Source organism: Diadema antillarum, unplaced genomic scaffold, assembly GCF_040938485.1.
Source record: "Diadema antillarum isolate AM-2024a unplaced genomic scaffold, OU_Dant_1.0 seq00001233_RagTag, whole genome shotgun sequence".
Classification (NCBI taxonomy): domain Eukaryota; kingdom Metazoa; phylum Echinodermata; class Echinoidea; order Diadematoida; family Diadematidae; genus Diadema; species Diadema antillarum.
This window is the reverse complement of record NW_027272021.1, coordinates 464986-491542: the sequence shown is the minus strand read 5'-3', so window position 1 is coordinate 491542 and position 26557 is coordinate 464986. Positions and strand designations below refer to the sequence as shown.

General features: G+C 38.4%; 1 protein-coding gene across 10 annotated transcripts in view; it reads right to left on the bottom strand.

Moving 5' to 3' along the window:
* Positions 1–26557, bottom strand: part of LOC139745071 (neurobeachin-like) — a 444680-nt gene that overhangs the window by 24347 nt on the left and 393776 nt on the right. For 8 of the 10 annotated variants that reach the window (XM_071655484.1, XM_071655485.1, XM_071655487.1 and 5 more), the window contains 3 exons: positions 25140–25257; positions 1687–1789; positions 709–771 (listed from right to left, as the gene is read on the bottom strand). In XM_071655484.1, the coding sequence (XP_071511585.1) occupies positions 709–771; positions 1687–1789; positions 25140–25257 (284 nt within the window). The remainder of the gene's footprint in view (positions 1–708; positions 772–1686; positions 1790–25139; positions 25258–26557) is intronic. The other 2 variants (XM_071655489.1, XM_071655494.1) reach the window with 1 other exon arrangement.

Sequence of the window (26557 nt, the reverse complement as noted above, 5' to 3'; positions counted from 1 at the left end):
AGAATCTGATACCACATGTAGCATGAATTTCATGTAACAGAAATAGAACAAACAAAGACAAAATGCCCCAAAGCTCCCACAGCCTATAACACACCCAAAACAAAAATATGAACAACTTGCAAAACAACCTTTCAGTTTCATGCAGAAGAAGGAAATAACTTTTAAACATTTCAAACATCACAGCAGATTTAAATACAACACAAGAGAAATTTGGACTACCTATTCGTATTTTGGAAAAATGGCAGAGAACTGGAAAAAAAAGTTCATTATGTTAATTACTGTAAAACACGATATCTTTGTGGCATGAAATTTTCGCGAATTGGAGCCAATGATCACGGCGTTGGCGGGTGGGTCCTCAACCCGCCAGCCGACGGGAATGGCGTAACCCTGCACTTTGGTGCAGGAGTAGGCTAGAAACATCTTTTTTCCCTAAAACCTATCCCCTCTTTCCTTCTGTGATTATCTGATTTGTAAATACTAATCATAAATATAACAATATTTTTTTTTGTAGATAATTACTAGTAGTGTAGGTTTTTGCAGTTAAATTTAAGTGATTATTTGAATAAATATATATTATGGAGCAAATTGCCCACCCGGGAGAGAACTCCATAATTTCAAAAGAACAACAACATAACTGATCACGATATGGATGAAATGTTTGCTGGCCGATAATCAAGGTGACGTAATTTTTGATAAATTTCAGTTTACCTGCTTTGAGAATGCCTATCACTCCCAAAGTTGGCATCATTAAAACGCTGAACTTTGTTCGCTCTGGTTCATAAGCAGAATACACACAGCAATTGGTGAGTATTTTTCTCTTGACATGTTTCATTTATATTATATTGTGCAAACTACAATAACTTGTATTGTCACAAACAGAAAAATTTGAAAGGAAAGGAAGAAATGTCACTGGGGAATGTCATGCTACAATATTATAATAACAACACCATTTATGTACAAAATAATGGGGTTAAAAAATCATAATGAATTTTTTGAAGAAATTTAAACCTTGCCCAGTAGGTATACTTTCACTGCTACTGTCATGAACAACTCAAATTCTTCACTTTTAAGATCATCGGACACAGTTATTATCCATGAGGTAATACATTCATACCATGTAAGATGTGCTGTGTACTGTATCTCTCATGTATGAACTACTGTAAAACCAGAAACATTTGCAGCATGAAATTTTCATGATTTGGAGCTGATAGCTTTTTCTATTTTTTTTTTGGCAAGAAATTTTCTTGGAGTAATTACCATGAAAAAGTCATGAGTACTGTAAAACCAGAAAATTTTGTGTGCGTTGTAATGCCATGGATTTTGTGAGAGCAAAGATTTGCGAAATTAAAATGCACACAAAAGTTCTTCTCTACACTACATGCATTGACTCCAGGTGGCAATTTGCAAAAATTTCATGCCATGCAAAAGGCAATCGGCTCTAATTTGCAAAAATTTCATGCATGGTCCACAAATATTTCTTGCTTTACAGCATACTACACGTACTAGTAATACAGGGATTTGTTAACTTTTGTGTGCATTTATTTTTGTGACTCTTGCCTCCTCACAAAATTCACAAAAGTTTCATGCACGTAAGATTTCCGGTTTTACAGTATCATAGGAACAAGTAGAATTTCATACATTCCTCAGACAATTAGATATCAGGTTCTGATGTTGCTCTGGTCTTACCTGGATGCAGGAATGCCATACTTCAGGCCAACACCAACACGAGGAAGAGCGTGAACCACTTTCTTCACAGTCGCCTTGTTGGGTAGGCTGAACATCACCGATGCTAGAAGGGAAATAGGTTGATAAAGCAGATTAAAACAGCCTTGCTATGGAAATACAGTCACAGTAGTCACAGTAGGGGTTGTGACACACTGGGAAAAAAAAAGACTTTCATACAAACATCACACATCATCACAGAATGAAATGTGTTAAATGGGTAAAACTTTTATAAAGTGCCAATATTTGGCTATCAAGACAGTCTCTGAATGCCTTGCCTATACAGTTCAGTATTTGAAATGATGAATTATGTACCTTTAAAGCTGAATATAATGTACTAAAATTATGTCTACTTTCATTTTGCTAACAAGTTGCCTGGGCAAGTGAGGCAAGTCATTTGGATTGAAGTAGAAATAGTACACCAGCACCACATTTGTTCATTTTTTTTTAATACTGCATACATCTTAAGAGGACTACCGTACTGCAAGAAATACTTGCTGCATGGTGAAATATTGACATTGGAGAATGGCAAAGATCAGAGCACTGTGCTCCATCACAGCAATATTTGGGTTGAAGCCCTGTTTAGCCTGTTTGGTTCCCGTGGCTCCTTTCCCTCTTTTCTCTTTGACTTTGACTGAAAAGTGAGTGCCAATGACACTATTCTTTCACACTAAAAAAAAAAAATCCTTGATTGAAATCATATTTGTGAAATACATTTCTCATAAAGTTACAGATGGGAAAGGAGTCTCCCTACTCACTGTACTGCAAAAGGTATTCAATACAACAGCTGTGATGAAAACTTAATGGCCTGTCAAGCAAACAGTCAACATGAAGGCAATGGCACATAAACACCATGCAAATTATCATCATCTAAAGAGGGCGCCATTCATCAACGGAAACAAATAACGGTCAAGTTCATCTCCACCACATAAGACATGTTTTAGTGATCAAACCATTCAGCCTACAAATGATGACTCAAACTCAAATGGAAAACATGTACACCACTGGGCCATCATTGGCCAAACATATGTTTCAGGGAAGGAGACATGATTCAAGCTTGCTGTCAAACATACAAAAATAACTCCATTAGCAAGGAATGCATTTCTAAACACATTTATAAATTGGTTCTTATGGCAGTGTGAGAGGGCTGACTGTGACATGAGTAGACTGATGCAGTAAAGTGGTTGCCTCTGCTCAGAACTCTGCCTGTTTGATGACACTCCACCTAACTGCTAAGAATATGGCATATTCCATTCACTGGGTCAGCATCTACAAAGACGTTAGGTATCACTGAAATAGCCTAGGGAAGAGATACAGTCAGACCATTATGTTATGTTACTCCCGCACGCACTGCGCACGGGGCTGCTTCGTGCGGCTGCGTGCAGGTTCGTGCGATCTCGCACGGGAGCGTGTGGCTCCGTGCGCCCCTGTACGCGGCCGTGCGTGGTCGTGCACCTCCGTGCGGATCTGCACGCCCCCGTGCAGATCCGCACGCCTGCGTGCGGATCCATACTCCCTCGCACGCTGTCGCACGGACCCGTGCGGGTCTGGCGCACGGGCCCGTGCGGGTCGGGCGCACGGACCCGTGCGGCTTTGGGGTGCGATTTCGCACGGCCCCGTGCCGCCAGTGCTTGGTTCCCGCATGATCCCATCTCACCTCCCTGGTTCCCGCAGTGCTTACACGGTACGTGTGTATCAGGTGTATACCGCGTGCGAGTCCATGCGCCATTCCCCGGCCGACAGTTTCAGCGCAAGCGTGAAATGAGACGATTCCCGACAATACAAGGCTTGTTACTTGCGCCAAGGAGCTTCAAACCCTTGCTTAAAATTGCGCATTGCCAGTCAGTCGGCAAGCCGAAAACCCCCGTCTAGAATATCCAAGTTCTCGCACGGGTGACCTCGAGTTGACCCCGCAGATCATGATAACTGAATTACGTTTTCACATGATTTTTTTTTTTTTTTTTTTTTTTTTTTTTGGACAGGTTAAGGTTAAAACCTGAAAGCAATATTGTTTGAATTTCCCAAGAGCGACATGAAAGGTCATCGACTTCGTGCCTGGCTAATTCATTACCGATGTCCCGGAAATAATGGGTTCACATACTCGTCTAAAATTCCCCTAAGAGTCTTCTTTTTCATTGTAGGGCACTAACGAACGCATACCATGTAAAAGGAAAATTATTATCCAGCTATAAGATGATACCAAAGGTGTAACGTGATGATTAGATGGGTCAGCAGCGCGCGCCAGCTGAAATCATAAGGATATCATTCCTTTACTCGGCACGAAATCGCGAAAATATTGTACTGTCCCACATATAGAAATTGACGTGTTCCATGGATGCCCTTTGTGTGTTATGAGCGACCCCAGCGTAACTGACATGGTCAATTATAAGCGTCTACTAGCTGTGATATACTGTGCTTGTGTCTGTCGGTGGGCATTATGTACAAGTAGCCTATTGCCTCTTGCTTGGCCTCTCTCTCTCTCTCTCTCTCTTCTCTCTCTCTCTCAACAAGTCATGAATTCACTTTACCCATCGTGCCTAATCGAACTACGACATGATTGAGGTAACTGCGCCTTTTTATTCTCATAGTCAAAATCAAACTAATTCTTTACATAATTTAAAAAAAAATCTTCATATAATTTCTCAAAATACTCAAAAGATGGCCTCAATCAAAACTTTCTACAAAGATTGCATACGGCAATCTTTACGGCCTAAACAAGTTTTTTAGAGCTATTAGTTCACCCTGTGACGATGACTTCGATTGCGTTTTGAACTTGTACCGAACTACTTTCAACACAACTATTACCTTTATAGTTCGATTGATGAACTAGTCTTTTGAATTCATAACCGACATTCGTAATCGTAAGCATACAGTAACAAAATACTGTCAATAACAGTTGGAAAATGCAAATGCTATAATAATAGCGCGAAATACACGATTAACGATCATCTGCATACATTCTAATTCCCAAGTGATGTCGCTTTGAAAATGACACCTGGTTTGACTACTGCTTCAAGCAAAGAAAAGGAAAAGGAATGGGATATACTTCTAATGATAATATCACGCCGTACAACAAGTGGTACAAGGCATTCCACTGTATTTGATAATGTCGGTTACGTTTTTGTGCGCTTTACGTACGGAAAATAAAAGGCAGATTGATGCTATTAAATGCTAACACAACGCATTCAAATTATTTTTTTTTTAATAGACCGTGTACAATGTAATGTTTTAGTATTCGGTTTGAAACTTTAAATTTGCGAGTCCTTTATAAAGTTATATGGGTTATTACATTATCAAGCAAAAATTACAGTACATGTACTTTTAGGATTCGGATTTGCTCAGAAGATTAACAATGCTATCTTTGGCAATAGTTTGCAACAGAGACATAGATATACAATGTAATTCTGTTTTTATAGATAGAAAGGAAAACGTAAATAAGTCAACTTTATAACTTCAATTAGCTTTCTCACCAACCGAACTTGATTTGATCTGCCGTGCATGATATCGCTGTGTGTTCTATTAATTCTATGATATTGTTTAATTTGATATTGTTGAATTGGCACGCGTGTTTTTTTTTATGCAGAATATTTCAGGTAAGTATAATTCATTGAAGCTAATAATGTTTGTACATATGACGTGTTCGTTGTTTTGTATTTTCATTTTTATAATATATCACGTGTCCATTATCTGATTATGACTACGAAAATATGACAACTGTTTAAATGCGGAGTATGTACTGGAACACTAATGTCTCCCACCAGTATAGACAAACTAATTTCTAGTCGTCTATCCCCGCTTGAAATGGAAATGAAATTACACACACAAAAAAAGAAGAAAGAAAACGAAGTACAATTTTCAGCAGATTTCAACCGTTTTGTTTAGTGCCTGATACATGTAATGGACAAAATTCTTTAACGCATAAGCAATCACACAACTTTTGGGAATAAATGTATGTCTTAATGATTGTATCTTATGGAAGAAAACTCGTCTCCTTGCCTGAATTTTAGCTTCTTCTTTTTCAAGCTTGCGGGAAAGAAATAGTTGAACATCAATCGCAATCATAAAGAGAAGCCACATCCTTAAAAATAAACACAGGAGTACTGAGACGCACTACGAAATAAAAACTGGCCTTTTATCACTATTGACAACGTATGACAATGAAATGCTTCCTTTTGTTGGGGGGGGGGGGGTTGATTATTCTGAAGGTTCATAGATCACAAAATTTATATGGTTCGCTATTAGCTTAGGTTCGTTAAGAAAAAAAAAATAAACAGATAAATGCGTTCCTTTTCCGGTGGTTCCTTTACCCGAAAGTAATCAAGCAATCACTTATTTCAGTATAAGATTTGTGAATACAAAACGAAACGAGGACGGCCTTTCAAGTATTAATTCCGAATATAATTGTAAATATGATTATCGGTCTATACTCAACTTCTCAAATGCAGAAAGATTGCAACTGTAAATGTGGTGTTTTGTAAAAAAAAAAAAAAATAAAAATAGGTTTAAGCTACAAGTTAATGGTTCTTTATATGCTATGGTATCACAAAAGTGACCGAGAATAAGAAGTACTATAATTTTAAATTAATATGATACAATCATAATTATAAAAAAAAAACAACATGAAGCTGTCAGACCTATACATCAACATTTGCTTCTGATACGTATAGTATAAATTATGTGCAGCTTTGGCAAGCGCGATAAAAGCGATAAATAATGTGGACGCAACGCCTGTAAGGGGAATGTGCCTAATATGGCGGGAATTCAGAATGTTACGCCTGTATACAGCTGTAGCAGAGCAGGCACGAAAGCAGTCGTTGATGCTCTGCAACATTACGACCATGTGCATTATTAGAGTGTTTTTAGTACACGCAAAGAACACGATCTGAAAAGACGACTATCGTTAATTAACTTCATTAACTTTCTCTACTGATGCTGTCTTTTGAATCCCCGCCTACAATGGGTTCTCAGGTTCTATTCACTCTAGTATAGGTATTGGTACTTGCTAAACGCATCTCTTGTACGCTTGTTGTAATACGCATTGCGTGCCTTTCTTTCTACTGTTTCCTATTGTTTGTGAGTTAAAAACTTGCGGCAACTAAGTCACCGCAGCCGACACACAACGCTTACCGACTCATTCATGCGGCGGCAGCGGCACGGACACAAACGCACTTCAGTTTACATTCGGGCTGCCGTATTGGTTAGAATAGTTAATGATAGACCTGTCCTGCGATTGGGTCATTATCTTACACATCCAAACTATCGCCGTATACGGTAGTGCGTGCGATTGAGCGTAAACGCCGTCGCTAAGCAGGACTGTTGCATTGTTTCGTCCCGTGAAAGAAACAGGTTGTTAGCTTGAACATAGCCCGAACTTATTATTATTATTATTATTATTATTATTATTATTGGCCTTTTAAATAGTTCAATTTCATATCGAAATTCCGAGCTAAAACGGTGCAGTATTGATGGTAATGCGTAAACAAGGAAATGTGCTAAAGTGCCGAAAACTGTAACTACGACAAGCAGCCTCATACGCATCTACGCTGCCCCATACGCATCTACTCTGTGCTTGTGGGGCTGCCGGTCGCAGTTACGAAAACTGGCACCCTCATCAGCGTAATTCAAATCATTTTGACTGAGTGAGGATGACAATAAATGTCTGTAATTAAAAAGAAAAAAAAAATATATATATACATATTGGTTGGAAATAAAAGAAATATTGATATAATGATAGAATTTAATCTTTTTAAAATGAATATTAATAATTGAATCATAGGGAAATATAGATATTATATAGTCTGGCAAAAATAGTCAAAATTATGACTAATTGCCATTAAACCTAAAACAACAACAACAACAACAACCCATCATTGTTTCTTAACCCGCTGGTGTCCCGAGTATACTCGGGCTGAGCGAATGAAATGAAAACGCATTTTTAAACTTAGAATTTCACCAACAATTCGATGCCTATGTTAGAAATGAATTATATTTTGTGGGACTACATACATCAAAGTTGCCATCTGTGTACATTTTGTGATGATTGGTCATAGGCTACATCATGTCTATAAACAAGCAAAATGTCGGCAAACATGAGTGAAATTTTCACGACATTCAGACCTTTGCAACGGTTGGGAAACTGACCAATGACGAGCAACCATCCGCACGCTCTCGCGATCTCATTTGCATCGTTATGCAAATTGCCACACTCGAGTGAAAAGCGTGCGTGCGGCGGTCAAGAGCATTGTGTGCACGCACCTACCTTATTAGCACACATTTACATGATAAAGAATTGTGGCATACTACGTCGTATATATCAGTAATGCAGTTACGGATTTTCTATGAAAGCCATCTCAGCACGGCGACCTACTTACCATACTGGCATGAAATGTTGGCCTTCTTCTGCTGCCGAGTCCTGAGATTTACCAAAACTCGGCAAATTGAATAAAGTCAAAAGTAAAATCGTTAGCGTGTCCCTGCATGTTGTGTTGATGTTTTTTTTGTGTGTGTGTTATCATGACAGCAATGTTATTTATAGTTATTTGAAGGGTTTTACCGTCATGAATTATAATCTGATTATGTTATAAAATCGTTAAAAAAAGACAACTTGGCCCGGAACAAACCTAGTACAGGATGTATGGCATACAAACACCGCAGTCGATTGTGCTACTTAATCGAAGTCGTATATTCATCATGGCGTAACACAGCGTCACATGTGCACTTGTTTTGGGCGAAAATATTTTGAATAGACCTGCTGGCAATTTGAGTATCAGGTTACATTGTATCTTTATGAATAGACTGGATGCAGATACAAAAACATTCCTAGATAGACCCTCTCTTTGACGCAATCTAAAAGGGCAGGGGATTAAGAGCATAATAGAGAAGGTCATAGGTCGATTACTGGCAGTCTCTTTTTTTTCTGTACCGGTCCATATAGAATGGATGTTAGCGATGTGCTTCGGATGTATTACGTAACCATAACTTTATGGTTGTTGGGAATCGAATGTGCAAGTTCTCATGTGCATGTTCCAAACATTTATCTATTATAGAAATTAAAATACAACGAAATACGCTGCAATAAAGCGAATAAACAAGACACATCGCACAAATTTTCTCTCATACGCTTATAGCATTTGGAGAAATTGTCTATGAAAATAACGATCGGTATTTGATATCTGCAACAGTTAGAAAAAGTATATTAGATAAAAATTATATCCCATATTACGTTGAAAGTGACAATAGTGACTTTGTCTGTGCAGTCTGATTCTATATTTTTGTATGAATTCTTTATAATATGCTTCTTTTCAGCCGCAGTCGCTCGATAAATTATTCAAAATGTTTAGAAATCTGGGTCTTTTAGTTCATTTGTTTCGTAAGTTCATAAGTCTAAATGATTTTGCAATCATCGAGTTGCAAGGATATTAGCCATACGCGAGTGGTTGTAGTTCAATCCATTTTCAGTCAATCGGATATGACAACTTATGCCAAAAAAAAGAAGAAAGTATCTATTTTTTATTCAAATTTGTAGAAAGCGGTCAAAATTTGCAAAGCGCTTATTCAATTCTGCGAAAGACCGAGATGTGATTATGGAGCCCTTGTGTAACACTCGACTTCTTGGGAGTAAGGTATTTCGAGCACTAAAAGTACGAAATTAACTTCTTTTTAACTGATATAAATAATGTTTTATTGCTATTACTAAAGTGGTTTAAGCACTTGTGCATGTGTCTTCTCTCTATATCTGAATTTAGGTACATGTTTTCATTCGAATTATAATAGAGTTCATGAAATCGCGTTGCCAGCATTTTCATATTCATAAACGATTGCAGCAAATGCTTGTTTGCCTAATACATTATGCATAGTGAATGAGAAAAGTACTTTATTTTCTGTCTTTTATCGGGGGATGATTGATACACACAATGAAATGATTTACACTCTTGACAGAAGAGATGATAATTTCATGGGAAGTAGCCGTTTGCCATGAGAGATCGCTGAATGTCGGGAGAAATGTTTTAATTTCAACAAACATGTTGTCTTTTCGTTATTTCTAAAGTGTTGTATCGATGTTAAGCCTTTAAGCCTGTGTGGCACGTGTTCACCATTCTTCCATGGTCATGCCGACTTCTTCATCTTCCAGGTGGCAATCCTTTTGTTGCTAAATTGAGTGAACTCCTCTGACGAACTCGGAAATGCTCACCTGCGACTCTGTTTGAATAAAAAAAAACAAAAAAAAAACCAAAAACACTCTCTCATATAGAGACGACAGTAAGTTCTCGATTGGCATTCTAAGACCCCGTTTACAGTGCGGGGCCGGGCTCGGCCGCGGCTCGGCCGCGGCCGAGCCCGGCCTCAATTGCGCGGCCGAGCCCCGCAATTTTGTCCGTTTACACTGCTGGGCTCGGCCGCGCTTTTGATTCAAACCTTTCAATATTTTGTCGTAGTGGCGCTCTGCTTGTAAACAAATGCAATTTGGTTTTGTCTGGTTTTCAGACCCTTTGCCACATGAATTCCGTGGCGACGAAGTCGCCGTTCGGGCAAAGGCCTTTGCCGAAGAAAAGAATCCTTTGCAGGACAAAACCACCTTAAACTATACTAGTTTTCGACGTTGAGGGGGTTAATATCCTGAATAGCGAAAGATAAAGGCAGAAGGTTTGGAAGCCAGACTAAATTGGCCGCGCATTTGGCCCAGTTTGCGTTTACACCAAGAAAAGGCCGGGCTCGGCCGCTGCTCGGCCGCGGCCGAGACCACCTCCAGAGTGAGGCCAAATGCGAGGCCAATTTTGGCCTCGCATTTGGCCTTTTGCGCGTTTACACTGAAATGAAGGTGGACTCGGCCGCGGCCGAGCCTCGCACTTGGATAAACGGGGTCTAATAGTTCATGGCCAGGCCAGATATTGGTACCACCTGAGGTGGCAAAACCTTTTTGGTGTCATTTTGTTTGTCGGGCATAGATATGCTTGTCAAGCTATGATAGCATTTCCAAATGAGTAGCTTGGTCATAATAAATAAATTTTTAACCAATTTGGTCTCGTTGTTATATCCCTATACTTCTGAATCGAAATTAACCGCTATACAAAGAGGAGCGCTGTTTTCTGTATGTTCCGTAGAGCTGCAAAATGCAGCTCTCTGGTATGTTCACAGGTATTCTGTTGTAAACGCGGTGCGCTTAGTCTTTATTCTAGACGGCGAAGGGAATATCCAAAGCTTATGATACAGTGTATATCCTTTTATCTGCAAACAACAACAACAACCAAAAAAAAAAAATTCCTCTTGAATTTTACCGTATTTTGCAATTATTTATCATTTTCCGGCAAAAACGCTAGTGTGAAAACGCTAACACCACGCCGATGTCGCTTTATTTTCATCCAACCAAAAAGGATAATGCAAAAACAATGTACCGGTACACTACAATACATTATAATGAATAATTGTAAATAAACAGAGTGATTTTTGTTTAAAATTGATTTATTTGTTTAGAGGGTAGTATAAAAATAGTATAGATGATCCCTTTTATGAGGAACTTTAGATATGATAACGGTACATTGGTCCTGATAAAGACTAAGCGTACCGCGTGACAGCTGTGGAAATCATAACCCTTTGGATATTCCCTTCGCTGCCTTGAATAAAGACTACGCGCATCGCGTTTACAACAGAACACCTGTGGACATATGGAAGACAGTGCTCTTCTTTGTATAGCGGTTAGTTTCGATTCAGAAGTATAGGGATATAGAAACGAGACCAAATTGGTTTTAAAAAATCATTTTTTTATGCCTAAGCTACTCATTTGGAAATGCTATCATAGCTTGATAAGCATATCTCTGCCCGACAAACAAACTGACACCAAAAAGGTTTTGCCACCTCAGGTGGTACCAACAACCCATTTTTCGGGTCTTGGCCCATGGACTATAAATTGAAGTGTGTTCATGCTGCATTTGAAGAGATAGCATATAGCGAAGGGAAAACAAACCTGAATGGCCATCTTCAGGAAGCTATTTTTTGTTGGCGATTATGAATTACTTAACTATGAAATTGAAAGAAAAACATACAGAAAAACGACTGCAAAATCTTTGCATAATGTGCCATTATTTATAATCAAGTTTCCATTACTTTTCTATTATGATACAATTCCTTCGATTAGTGCTCCTTTATTCTTTCCCAGTACATTTCATCACTTTCCTTTCCAGCTATCCACTTCATTCCCGCCGACAAACGTATACAGATATTTTGCCCGTATATACAATCTAAAAAGATATTGCCATAACATAGATAGGCAAACCTGACCGGATGTAACATTACATTTCGATTGCTAAAGTGTGATCGGATTACCATCCATCAAAAAGAATTTAAAAGACCATCATATTTCTCCCCCCACCCTCTTTGATCTCTCTCCCTCTCTTTCCAGTTATCCAATTCTTTGATTGAATAGTATCATTAGTGAAGATCACTTCTCGATGATGCTTTGCCTGTATTATATATATATACACTGCAAAAAGTCCGGTGTTAAAAAGTGAACACCGAGCTGGTGTTAAATTTTCGGTGCTCATTTATGGTGTTAAATTAACACCTCCGGGTGTCATTTCCAAATTTCAAGCTGTTTTTTGAAGAGTTTCTTAGTAACTGCACTTCTTGTTGATTTTTAATTTAAACAAGACGATCAAGAATTTTACATTAAAATACTAGATTTTTGAAAAAATGTGAAAATAGATTTACACCAAAGTAACACCAGCTGGTGTGGTCTCTTATTGAAGCTTGACGGGTGTTAAACCATTGATATTAACACCAACAAATATCAAATCAACACCATGTGGTGTCATTTTTGAATTAACACCAGTGCAGTGTCAAAATAACACCAGGTACAGTGTCAAATTAACACCACGAAGTGTCAGGTGAACACTTTTCAACACCATCACAGTGCATTTTTAACACCTGTGGGTGTGGTCCTTTATTGAAGTTCGATCGGTGTTAGATTTAACACCCGTGGTGTTAAATCTAACACCGATGTTTTTACAGTGTATATATATATATATATATATATATATATATACATTCATCAAACAACATTTAGAAGACCAGCCTATTTTTCTCCCTCTCTCTTTCTCTCCCTTTCAATCTTTCTTCTCATCGCATAGATTCCAGTATTTCACCTGAAGACCGGAAGACCTCATAAATGTTCTATCAAATATACAAATTCCACAAAACAATAGTCTTTCCGGTTAGTGATGAGTTTTCATCATAATCATATTATAACAAATAACTTCTTTCTTATCACTATGTGAAATCTTATTTCATGTGATTCGTAATGAGCAATACTTCTTGGCAGTAGAGTTTAAGTCAATTATAACATTGTACATAAAATTGGCAGCATTTAACCCCCTACTGTTGAATCACAAATGTGCTCGTTGATCTCTTTTATTTATCCCATGGAAATCTTAAGTCATATCTGTAGGCAGACATAATGGATAATTCCAGAAAGCAAACTTCTTATACAAAAAAAGAGAAACTTCTGTGTGGATGGCAGGTACCGCAATAGCATGGATTTTTCAGATTTAGTTATCATAAGTTGTCAAAGAAAGCAAGAAAGATGCAATGATTTATTTGAATATTGAAAATCCCATCAGGCTCTTGTCAACATTATGAAAGGGATAATTGCTGAAACAAAACCGAGAAATAAACTCAAATGAAAGATTGGTCTGCGAAACTCAACTTCGATGCTGCTTGAAGTTTTTTTTTTTCCTTTCTCTCATACTTATGAATGACAGTCTGATTATGTCATTTAAAGATCGTTCAAATAATCTACTTGGCCAACAAACCAAATAGAGGATATTCTGTATAACATTCATGCAACGCAAGAGCCGATGGTTATTGCCTTTATGGGGTCCTATATATTCATCATGGTGAAACACAGCCTAACATATGCGAATGTTTTTATCAAGAACACTTTGAATAGACCAGGTGGCCAGAGTATCAGGTTACATTGTACCTCATTGAATAGACAGGATGTTGATACAAAGACATTCCTGGACGCGCTCGTAGAAAAGTCGGGGATTATGAGCATAATAGAGAAGTTCAAAGGCCGATTACAGACGGTCTCTTTTTTCTGCACCAGTCCATAGAATGCATTTGCCTTCGTAGAAAGCGCTCCAAATTTGCGAAGGGTGATTCAATTTTGCGAGAGATGGACCTGTGATAACCCATCGCTTCAATTGAACACTTTGTTTAGGAGTAAGGTATTTCGGGCAATAAAAGCCATGAAGTGTTCTTGTCTTATCTCATGTGTATCGATGTAATCAAATGTTTTCATGTTGCTATTGAAGTGGTTTATTCACTTATCGTGCCAGTGTAACATATATATGTAACATATATATATATATATACAGGGCTCGACACTAACGGTGGCCCGGTGGCCCGGGGCCACCAAAAACGCACGTCGGGCAACCAAAATTTCAGAAATGAAGCATTTGGTGGCCTGATCGGGCCACCAAAAAAGGTCGGATGTTTGCCTTTGGGCCACCAAAAATAAAAGTTAGTGTGGAGCCCTATATATATATATATATATATATATATATATATGAAGGGTTTGTTTGCAAAAACCGATAAGTCCATTTTTGAAGATTTTGAAGTACTCTCTCTGTCAAAAAGTACAAAATAATACCTTTTAAATGATATATTGGTCACAACATATAAAGGTATATTTTTGAAGTTATGGTCAAAAGAAGCAAAGATTTTCTTATTATTCTCTTTATTTTTCTTGACCTTTAATCGCAAATATCTCCATTTGGCAAATATGGACTTATCGGTTTTTGCAAACAAACTCTTCATATCTTAAGCATATATCTGCATTTAGGTAGGACTACATTTTTTCATTCCATTAGACTTCGCGAACTCATGCACATTGCAGCATTTTCATATTCATAAACGATTGCAGCAAATGCTCATTTCCTTCATACATTATGCTTATTGAATGAGATTAGTTCTTCATTTCTTTCTTGTCTTTTATCGGGGGATGACTGGTACTGTATAAACAATAAAACAAATATTGATTTACACTCATGACATAAGAGAAGAACAATTCAGCAAAATTAGCCGTCTGTTATGAGAGATTGAAGAATGCCAGGAGAAATGTTGTTTATTTCAACAAAAATATTGTCTTTTCCTTATTTTCTCAAGTGATGTATTAATTTTAGGCCTTCAAGCCTGTGTGGCTTGTGCTTGTCATACTTCTATGATCATGTCGGCTTCTTCTACAGCTGCTGGAGTATACGCGATGGCAAGCCTTTTTTACCCACGCCGATGAAAATCGGCAGGGGTTATGTAAAGGGTTCCGTATGTTTGTTTGTTTGTTTGTTTGTTTGTTTGTTTGTTTGTTTGTGTGTGTGTGTGTTTGTTTGTTTGTTTGTGTACAAGATAACAAGAGAACGGGTAAACGGATTTGCACGAAATGTTCAGGGGATGTCTGGATAATGACAGGAAAGAATCGATTAGATTTTGGTGATAATCGGTTGACCCTTGCAAATTCTGTGCGACCTTTAAGTTTTGACCCCATGGTATAGTGACCACTCCGAAAATTTCCCGTTTCTCACTTTGCGATTTTCCGCTACCATACGAAAACATAAACTCCCCAAACGATCGGACTTCGCTGCTCAAATGTTCGTAAGAATTCCGAAATTTACGTTTACGCCTATTTGAAGGACTATGTCCTTCTGGATATGAAGTTAGTAAAAGTATCTGTTTTCTCCGTCGTCACAAACTGGCCCGTATTTTGATGATTTTTCATATTAAAATTGATTGTTTTTTTCGTTGGAGGAGCATTTGCTCGGTCGCAGTCACACTGCACGATATGCGCGCTCAATGTCAATGCGGGTGCAAGGCCGCTGAAAATGCATCGCGCTCTACCCTGTTGGTGCAAAATAGCATCGGGGACGTTGCGGCGCTCGTTGGTGACCGAATACTGGTGCAGTAGACATTTGCATTTAACCCTTGCATTGAATAATTCCCGTAGACACTAATCATAGGGGTAATTGCCTAGGGGTACGTAATTTTGTTTTTCTTTTGCGCTTTTGTGGATACCATCAAAGATCGTACACTCATACGACCTTTGATATCAACACACTCTCGGCTTGCTATAAGCAAAATATCCGCAAGAAAACGGCGTATTTCTCGATTTTTAGCGCTTTTTCGGCGACCCATCGCGTAGACAATACTCTTAAAACTGGACTTAATTCGCACGCGCTTGGAAAAGTTCCGAATCTGCACTTTTGACGGTGGAATTTGGGATTTTCGATGGATTTTTGGAGGAGACTAAAGGACTTTCCTGTGGTGAATGAGTGTTACCGTATGTGAAATGATGTGATTTGCGTGTGATGTGACTGTAGAACCAAAGATCGTACACTTCAGTGTACGATCTTTGGTAGAACGCACTGGCTGGTGATAAAGGACACTGGCAATTAAGTGACCGAATTCTGGTAGATGACCGAATGCACAGTATGTTTACCCCTACTTTGTACAAGGCGTGGGTCTGCCGCCTTTGACGGCCCCTCTCTAGTTTTTGTTGTTGTTGTTGCTAAATTGAATTAACTTCTGCGTCGAATTCGGGAATGGTCACCTGCGACCCTGTTTGAAAAGACGCTCTCTCACATGGAGACGAATTTGAATTGTCTATGGACATTCTAATTTGAATACGTTTTTTGAAGTGATAGGATATAGTGAGAGGAAACTGAGATTGAATTATGAACATATTCATGGTGCTATCTTTTTTTTCTTTTATTTTGTCGACGAGTTTGAATTACATAACTGTAAAATTAGAAAACAAACGTACACACACACACACAGAAAAAAAATGACCATGAAATCTTCGCATAATGTTAAACCATTTTAAACACTCGAATATGCCATTTTCTCTTCCTTTGTAATACATTTGCCTCGATTCGTGCTCCTTCATTTTCATTTTTATCTCATTGCATCACATTACTTTCCTTTCCAGCTATCCACTATGTCTTCTTCATTCTCATCATCTTCAATTAGTCGTCTAGATTGAATATCCTCATCGATGGTGGCGATCACTTATCCAAGATATTTTGCCCGTATTATTATGTATAATCTAATAACATATTACCATAACACAGATTATAGGCAAACCTAGCCGTGTATAATATTTCATTTCGTTTGCAAAAGTGTGTTCAGATTACCATTCATCGAACAAAATTTAGAAGACCAGCCTATTTTATTTTTCTCTCTCTATCTCTCAATCTTTCTTCTTATCGCATAGACTCAGATGTTTCATACGCAGACCGGAAGAGCTTATAAATGTTCCGTCAACTGACTTGAACATGTGTTTTATAAAATTATATAGTTGTAAGTGAATATATATATAAATAAATAAATAAATAAATAAATATATATATATATATATATATATATATATATATATATATTCTCCCTTTCTCATGTCTCTCTCTCTCTCTCTCTCTCTCTCTCTCACACGCTCACGCACACACACACACACACACACACATAGACAAAACAATAATCTATCCCGTTTGCTGATGACTTTTATCATATATATCATATCACTGTGTAAGATTTAATCTCACTTGATGTGTAGTGAACAATATCTCATCCCGACATTACAGTATATATAGGGTTGTAAGTGAATCGTGATTGCACATAAACTTTGCAACATTAAACCCGACAGGAAACCTACAAAAATGCGTTCGTTGATCTCCTTTATTGATCCCATGGAAACCTAAGTCATATAATTACGGTCGAAATATTGAGGCAGTCATGATGGATAAATTCAAAGAGAAAACGTTTCTATACAAAAAAAAAAAAAAAAATAGAACAATAAATAAATAAATCGTGGATTTCACAGGTTTAGTCATCATTAGTTGTCAAAGATTGCGAGAAAGGTGCAATGATTTATTTGAATATTGAACATCCCATCAGGCTTTTGTCAACATTATAAATATTGTTGAAACAAAACCGAGAAACCAACTCAAATGGAAGATTAGTTCGCGAAACTCAACTTGTTGTTGCTTGAAGTTGTTGTTTTTTCTGTCATACTTATGAATGACAGCCTGCTTATAAGATCGTTAAAAGAATCTACTTGGCCAACGAACCAAATGGAGGATCCCTGTATAGCATTCATACAACGCAAGAGCCGATATTGCTACTATGGGGTCCTATATATTCATCATGGTGAAACACAGCCTAACATAATTACGCGCGTGTATTACGCAAGAATACTTTGAATAGACCAGGTGGCCAGAGTATCAGGTTACATTGTACCTCCATGAATAATCAGAACGTTGATACAAAAACATCCCTGGACGCGCTCGTAGCCGCCATCTGAAAAGTCGGGGATTATGAGCATAATAGAGATGTTCAAAGGCCGATTACAGACAGCCAGTTTTTTCTGCACCGGTCCATCGAATACATTATAATGAGGTGCTTCGTATGTATTATGTAACCTTTTTTACGGACCCCAATGATTTAATGGTTGTTGGGAATCGAATGTGCAAGTTCTCATGTGGTTGTTACAAACATTTATCATAGCATTTATACTTCGACAATGACATACGCTGCAATAAAGCGAGAAACAAGACATATGGCTGAAGTTTTTTGTTCTTTTCTATATCTCTTTCTCTCATACGCTTAGCATTCACGGGAAATTGTATATAGAAATTACGATGTTTGATATTTTGATGCTTGCAGCATTTTCAAAGAAACCTTGGGATAACTAGACCGGTGGTGTAATGTAAAACATTTTCTTGAGTAAAGAAACGATTCAATCAATATCTATATATATTTGTATATATATATATATATATATATATATATATATATATATATATGAATGTATATTTAAATTCATTAATATATGTATATATATATATATATATATATATATATATATATATATATATACATATATATGTATGTATAATGCCCGTGGTTTGTTTCAAGCACGACAGCTAACAGCGCACTTGCTCCTATGTGGTCGTAGCCTTCTTGTGGGTAAGGGGATGTAGGGAGCGTTCACTCAACAAAACAAAAAAGGGGGATCAGTTCGTTCCTTGATTCTCATTTCAGGTAGACTAATGATTTTATCAAAACATTTGGCTGGAGTATGACCTCAGTACTGTATCGATACAAAAGACATTTCTAGAAGCCTGGTCGCCGATGATGGCTTTCAGAGGTGTAATCCGCCTTTTATGTGTGGCACAATGCGTTCTTTTAGTGAGGGTTACGTTATATTAATTAGTGGCGGAGTCAAGTCAAGAGCTAGAATAATGTTTTTCAGATGCCGAAAGCCCAAAACAGTTTTGATTATCGTAACAATCTCCCGAGGTTGTTCTTCATGGATTAGTTCCCCCGTCAGCGCAATGGAACAATGCATGGTTAATAATAATCCGATACACCGGATGCGAGGTACAAGTTGTATGACAAAGAAGTATAAATATGACATGATTGTGCTTCATCATCAGAAAGTGCCAAACTAGGCTGAAAACAAACCACACCATACATAACACTATTCAATGCATCGATCGGCAAATCGTTCAAACCGCCATGATGGATGTTTATTTACCCACATTCCCACAATGCACTAAGCCAGCTTACCAATATCCAGTCAACATCCAACAATTACGCAAATACACATGCACGCGATAGGCGCGAATGTTATGGTGAACCAGTCACAAATCGGATTTTCCCGAGGTATTTGTTCGTTTGTTTGTTTTTACGATACTCGCGGGTTAATCGATCATTATCAAAGGGGCATCACAAGAAACGTTTTAAATCCACATATGACTTCGCTCTCTTCTAGCAATCTAGTAGTTGTCAGTATTTTGCCAAGATTACAAACCAATCGAGACGGAAACTGTTAATATACCGACCTATCCTGCAGCGACGATGTTTTTTTTTAATCTCCTGCTTACGACAATGTGTAAGCTCTACATATATTTCAAGACTTTGGGGGAATATCAGAAAGGACAAAGAATGTGTGTGTGTGTGTGTGTTTTAATCCATTCCTTACGGGAACCTTGTTTACCAGGTTCCCGTGGGAGCAACTGATATACGGGAACCTGGTTTACCAGGTTCCCAAAATGAAGACAAGGGTGCCTGCTTCAGTGGCCTAAATTCATTTTTCTTTGTGTTAAAATGCTCAGAAAAGTGGGTTTGATAAAAAGATCTGAGTTTATTCTATCAGGATTTGTTCTCCTGCTCTTTGAAAAAAAAAAGGGGGGGTTTACAGTATTATGTACCTTTTCCTGATTTAGTTTTTTGCTTGTTCTGCTGTAAACTCGTACGAACATGTCCATAAAATGATCAAGGCTGAAATGAGTTAGAAATGCGGGTTCGCTGACCCCAGTCACCTCATTCAGGTACCTGGTTTTGTGTAGAACAAAAGATTCTGAGAGCTCATCAGCGCACGCTCTATTCATACCTCGCACCCGATCGATATTTCCATTGTTCACGAGCACATGTAGTTGACCGTAGAAAGGGGAACACAATGAACCGCTTGACTGCCTTCACACAGCTGGATTACCAACCTTAGTCCATGGGCCAGGCCAGATATTGGTACCATCTGAGGTGGCAATACCTTTTTGGTGTCATTTTGTTTGTCGGGCATAGATATGCTTATCAAGCTATGATAGCATTTCCAAATGAGTAGCTTAGTCATAGTAAATGAATTTTAAACCAATTTGGTTTCGTTGTTATATCCCTGTACTTCTGAATCGAGACCAACCGCTATACAAAGAAGAACACTGTCTTCTGTATGTTCACAGGTGTTCTGTTGTAAACGCGGTGCGCTTAGTCTTTATTCAAGGCAGCGATGGGAATATCCAAGGGTTATGATGTCCACAGCGCTTAGTCTAATATTCAAGACGGCGAAGGAAATATCCAAAGCTTATGATACAGTGTATATCCCTTTATCTAAAAACAACAACAACAAAAAAGCAATTTCTCGTGAATTTTAGCGTCTTTTTCAATTATTTATCATTTTCCGGTGAAAAAGCTACGTTGAAAACGCTAATACCACGCCAATGTCGCTTTATTTCCATCCAACAATGAAAGATTATGCAAAAACAATGTACCGGTACACTACAATACATTATAATTAATAATGTTGTAAATGAACAGAGTGGTTTTTGTTTAAAACTGATGTATTTGTTGAGAGGGTGGTATAAAAACAGTATAGATAATCCCTTTTATTAGGAACTTTAGATAATGATAACGGTACATTGTTCTAGATAAAGACTAAGCGCACCGCGTGACAGCTGTGGACATCATAACCCTTTGGATATTCCCTTCGCTGCCTTGAATAAAGACTAAGCGCACCGCGTTTACAACAGAACACCTGTGGACATACAGAAGGCAGTGCTCGTATTTGTATAGCGGTTAGTTTCGATTCAGAAGTATAGGGATATAAAAACGAGACCAAATTGGTTAAAAATTCATTTATTATGACTAAGCTACTCATTTGGAAATGCTATCATAGCTTGATAAGCATATCTATGTCCGACAAACAAAATGACACCAAAAAGGTTTTGCCACCTCGGGTGGTACCAACAACCCATTTTTCGGCTCTTGGCCCATGGACTACCTGTGTGCCTCTCTGTCGACGGGCGAAAAGAATCTCGTTTGGGGGCATTAAAGGCACTCAGAGAATTGCGGAAGGAACGGGAGGCAAAAATAGTAAAAATACTAATACACCATACTGATAATGCAACAATATGGAACATCTACAATGTACATTTATTACTACCTTTTGAGTCATCATCAACATCATCATCATCATCAACAAATGGTTCCCTTAATGTAATTATACAATAGCTTTTCTCTGTTGTTGTTGTTGTTGTTAATTGTCATTATTACCATAATTATTTCTACACTGTTCAAGTTATCGAGTGATAAAGACACACATACAACCACACAATTTTTCCAATTTCTTTTCAAGGAGAGATACATGTACACACGGTGATGGTACTCCATATTTTTAGAAAGATTGGCAGTGATCTCTGCAATGTAGAAAATCGTCCATTTTTGGACAGGCATGAGTGTTTACATGTAATACGCAGTTGCACACACTTGTAAGGGCTTTCATTGAACATTGTACAGTGTGTACATCGCATCGTCTTCTCGCGATCGCTTGCAGGCACACAGGCATGGGCACGGATCCACAGACATGGACACGCAGGCGCACACATAGTCATGAGCACACACTTACAAAGGGGACATTATTATTTACAATGCATGCACGCACGGCCTCCAATGGATTCGCACGCAGGATGCTAGTCCACTGCCTGGACTGCCTTCGTATACGGTGTGTACTATTACGGTGTGTATGGTATTAGCAATATTGCACACGGAAATACCGTCGTTGAGGGCGTGAAGTATAAGGAGAGACCAAGTGTAGATCTTTTTTCTTTTCTTTTTTTTTTCGGGGGCAGCAATTAGTGGACTCACGCGATGCGTGGACTGTCGCGATCGAGAAGACTTCGCGCTACCACCAATGAGGGCGTATGAGAGGGTGAAAAAAAAAGAGTCCCGTATCGGGACTAGCAGGATGCTGGATTCGCACGGACTCGCACGGTAGCGTGCCAACACCACGCACGGTACCGTGCCAACACCTCGCACGGTAGCGTGCCAGATGGTCCGCACTCGACGGTGGCACGCAGCCGCACGGAGGCGCACTGACTGGCACGCAGCCGCACGGAGGCGCACGAGGTCGCACGGGGTCGCACGGGGGCGTACAGAAGCGCACGCACCCGCACGAGGCCGTACGAAATGGCACGGAGCCGCACGCACCCGTGCGAAACCGCACGCAGCCGCACGAAGCAGCCCCGTGCGCAGTGCGTGCGGGAGTAACATAACTTAATGGTCTGACTGTAAGCTTCAAATTTGGGTAAAAAACAACTTCGGACGGGTTACTTGGGGATTGGAGAAAGGGTTCTGTTAAGTATATGTGTTATCTGTATTTCGATTATGAAATGTAATGGATATGTACCTGAGGGATTTACACTGTATTCACCAATGGCCACTGGCAACAGTAACTTTTCACATCACCTGACATTTGTGACAATAACTGGTGAAAGCAGAGCAGGATCATGCTGTGTGACAAACCTGAGCCTCCTCAGACTCACAGAGAATCCTCTCTAAAGAGTCAAATGTTTTGATAGCTCTTTAGTAGGTTGGCATCTCTGGCAAGCAGTAGACAGGGCTTTGGAGGATATATTTGGTAAAAAAGGAGGAGAGACCTGAGACAAACTTGCCATGACCCGCAGATCTGGCATCATTTCTGGTGGTCAAAAGTTACTGTATATGCTTCTTAGTAAAACTTCAAGTGAGATTGTCAGACAAGATTGAGACAGAGATTTTGTACAGAACTGGCATTTAACCCTGTGACAGTATGTCAAACTGTGTTCCCAATCACCCTAACTCTCTTCCATCAATGTTCACAGCACACCCAAAAATTGAAATGTGTGCAGAAATAAAAAGAAGGTTGATGCTGTGACAGTGTTGCAAAGCTTACCCCTCAGAAAAGTATTCACAACATTGTGGCACTGGTGTAAAGTTCACAAAACATACTATTGCCCTCTGCACCATCTGCCACAGATACACCATATATTAAAGAATTGGTTCTCCAGTATAAACACAAACTATGGTGGTTATTAAAGTTATATATTCCATATTCACAGCTGAATGTTTGGCTGTCAGGAGTTTGACATGAAGAAGGGAAACAATGACCAGAGTGAAAGGCACTTGTTTGAACAAGTAAAACTAATTGTAATCATGTCATTACATAACAATTGTGACAATAAAAATACTTCTGTACCCAAGGCTTGACATTAGCAGTGGCCCAGTTTGGCCTGGAGACATCAGACAGAAGATGTCTGGCCACTACTTTTAATAAAGAACTTATATGTTTTGGTGGCATTTGTGAGTGTGTACCTTGTTTTTATGTGTTTTCTCATCTTGTTGTAGGGGAGAATATCTCGTGGCTCAGTGCTTGATAGCTACATGCATTTCTGAAAAATCAGCTAGCTGCCACTAGCAGGGTTGCCAGATTATTGCTAGTTTTCATGCCAAACTCAGTCCATTTATGGCTAAATTTGGCTAAACTGTTTTTTTTTTCTCAAAGCCAAATGTTAACTATCCAATAATAGAACTAGGTATACCTGTATACTAAATGTGACCACTTCATGAAAATGTGGTATCATGGAAACTCATGCTCATTCCTCAATTCAATACTGAAAATGTTAGACTGAGTGAACTTATATATATAGTCACAATATTTGACATTTGAAGCCCTCTATCATACTTGCCAATTTCTACATAATTATCTTGGTTTATGAATACTTGAATGTTTTATAAATCATTTCCTTTATACATGTTTTCCTATCTTTCTTCTTAGTCACAGTATGTGGTATTCGAAGGACTCTGTTATACCTATACCACTCTTTGAATGGCTATCATGGTTTAGGTAAAACAATCTTAATCTTTTTATGCCTTTTTTATTTTTTCAGGCTGCCAAAAAATGAAATTGGATGATTTTTGTGGCCTAAAAAGCCCGCAAAAAAAAAATCATTTGTTTAGTAGGTGATTAGATGAAGGAGTGACTTTGAACAAGCTTTGATTGGAATCTTTCAAAGGATTTGTAAAAAATCTTCTTTTGTTTTCTTTGTGTTCTAATATATGATGGCTAATGAAAACTCTATACATGGATGGTCTAGATATCTCATGCATATACCTATGAGCCATTTATAAATACAACCAAACTGTCACAAACCTAGTTTTTACGTGCATTTGCCTCTACTTTGAGGGGTCAGAATCTGTCACCATGCCATCACAGGGGGATTTTCTCAAAAACATTTACATGGATTCAATGAATGCAAAAAATCTTAGTGGGACACATCAGTGAAGTGTGAGGAAACCAGACAATCCAATCAAACAGGAGGAATTTTAAAATTTTGGTCAAATCCATGTGCTTTCGTGCCTGAAGTGGAAGACTACAATATGTCATAACAGTAAAGAGATCCCCCCCCCAAAAAAAAAAAAAAAAAAATCAAAAAAAATCTGCACATATTTTTTTCCAGAATAATGAAAAGGCATTTGACTTATCTCCTTCAGAAGGCAGGGAAAATGACATCACCCTTAACAAAATGTCAGTACTAGGTCAAGGGAATGTGTACTTTTCATTAAAAGAATTCTATTTTGTGGATTTATCTAATACTGTCACATTCTAAATGTATTAATAGAAGGCAAAATCAGGAGGAAGACAAAGGGGGGGGGGAATTTGCACTTTATCTCCTGGCAGAACAGGGCAACACATACTGTCAGTTTAAAATGACCATCCAATAGTCTTGTCACTCATGACTGGACCTACAATGTGCTGATTCACACAGAGCGTTCTCAATACTCACTTCTGTTTGCTAGGAAGATCTCAACTGCTGTGTTCTGGAGTAGGTACCGCCTGGAGAAGACAGCCCTGATGTCGTTGAAGTGCCATCTTCCATGCAAGCCATCAGTGTACTGCAGAACCTGTATGAATGAGAGTGAATGAGAGTGAAGGAGAGAACAGATTTAGACACTGGGTTCAAAGGTCATACAGAGCTCACTGCAAAACCTTCCCACTTTTTACCAAGGTATTGTTACCATCACTGTCTGCTGTAAGCAATGATATTGCAAATGATATATGTATATAATATAATGTAATATAATTTATCAATTTATAAAGTGCAAAACCTATGCATGTATATTCTTTTGTGCTGCAAAAGCTATAGGGTAATTCAAGCCCAAAATTGGATTTCTGATAGAAGTTCTGTAGGTTCGGTGAGTAAAATGAATAGATAAATCAGTGACAAAAAGGCCTGTAAATTAATCTGATACAAAGCCAGACTGAGCTCAACCCCACAAATGATCTCATCCTTTAGCAAGGATGGAGATCACTTTTCAAGTAACATTTATTGTTTAACTCTTCTTCAACCTCATGCTTCCTGAGGCTCTTTTTTAACATCACAGTTACACTGTATAGTGTTGTAGTTTGTCTCATATCATATACATATATACATACATTTATACACATACATATACACCTGTATACCTCAGATGAGATAACAGTCATACCAGTGATATGTCACTCTCAGGTTCCCACACTTCAATATGAGTGTTTTGCTGGATCTCTTAGAAAAAAAAAAACCCATCTAATCACACACAGTTCCTACCGGGACATGAGAGGATCTGAAGAAGTAGACGACTCGCTAGTCTACTCCAAAACTGACGCATTTATCAGATCTGTGAAAACACAGACCTGTGAAAAGTCTCGGCTGACAAAGAGTTTCTGACAAGTATCAAATGTACATCTCTTGAATCAGTTGATTTGCATTTAGATTGAATCTTTGTGGAACAGCCAATCTCCTTTCTTCAGAACACATAAAATTTCTGCGTTTTGAAATTCTTAGTCAAATGTAAAAGACCGTAAATGAAAACAAACATAGTGTGTTGTTATAACTAATTCCACCTCTGTGTCTCTGTCATCTGCTATGCCTTTAGCCCTCTACAATTCCTTACTCCAGCCTGACTGAACTTTTTTCAACACAAGTAAAACTTAGAGCCATAACAAAAGTAAAACTTACTGCAATAACAATGCCATGCCAATGCAGAGTGTCCAAGAAACATACTTCGAGTAAATTCTTTGCATTTTTAAACATAGTAAACTACTACACGGACCATTTTACACTGGCCACACAGGGCATAGTGTGCACTACATTCCCACAGTTGGTCTTATTACTTTGACTAGTTAATCACACAGGCATATCATCATTGCCAAGATTTGATAAAT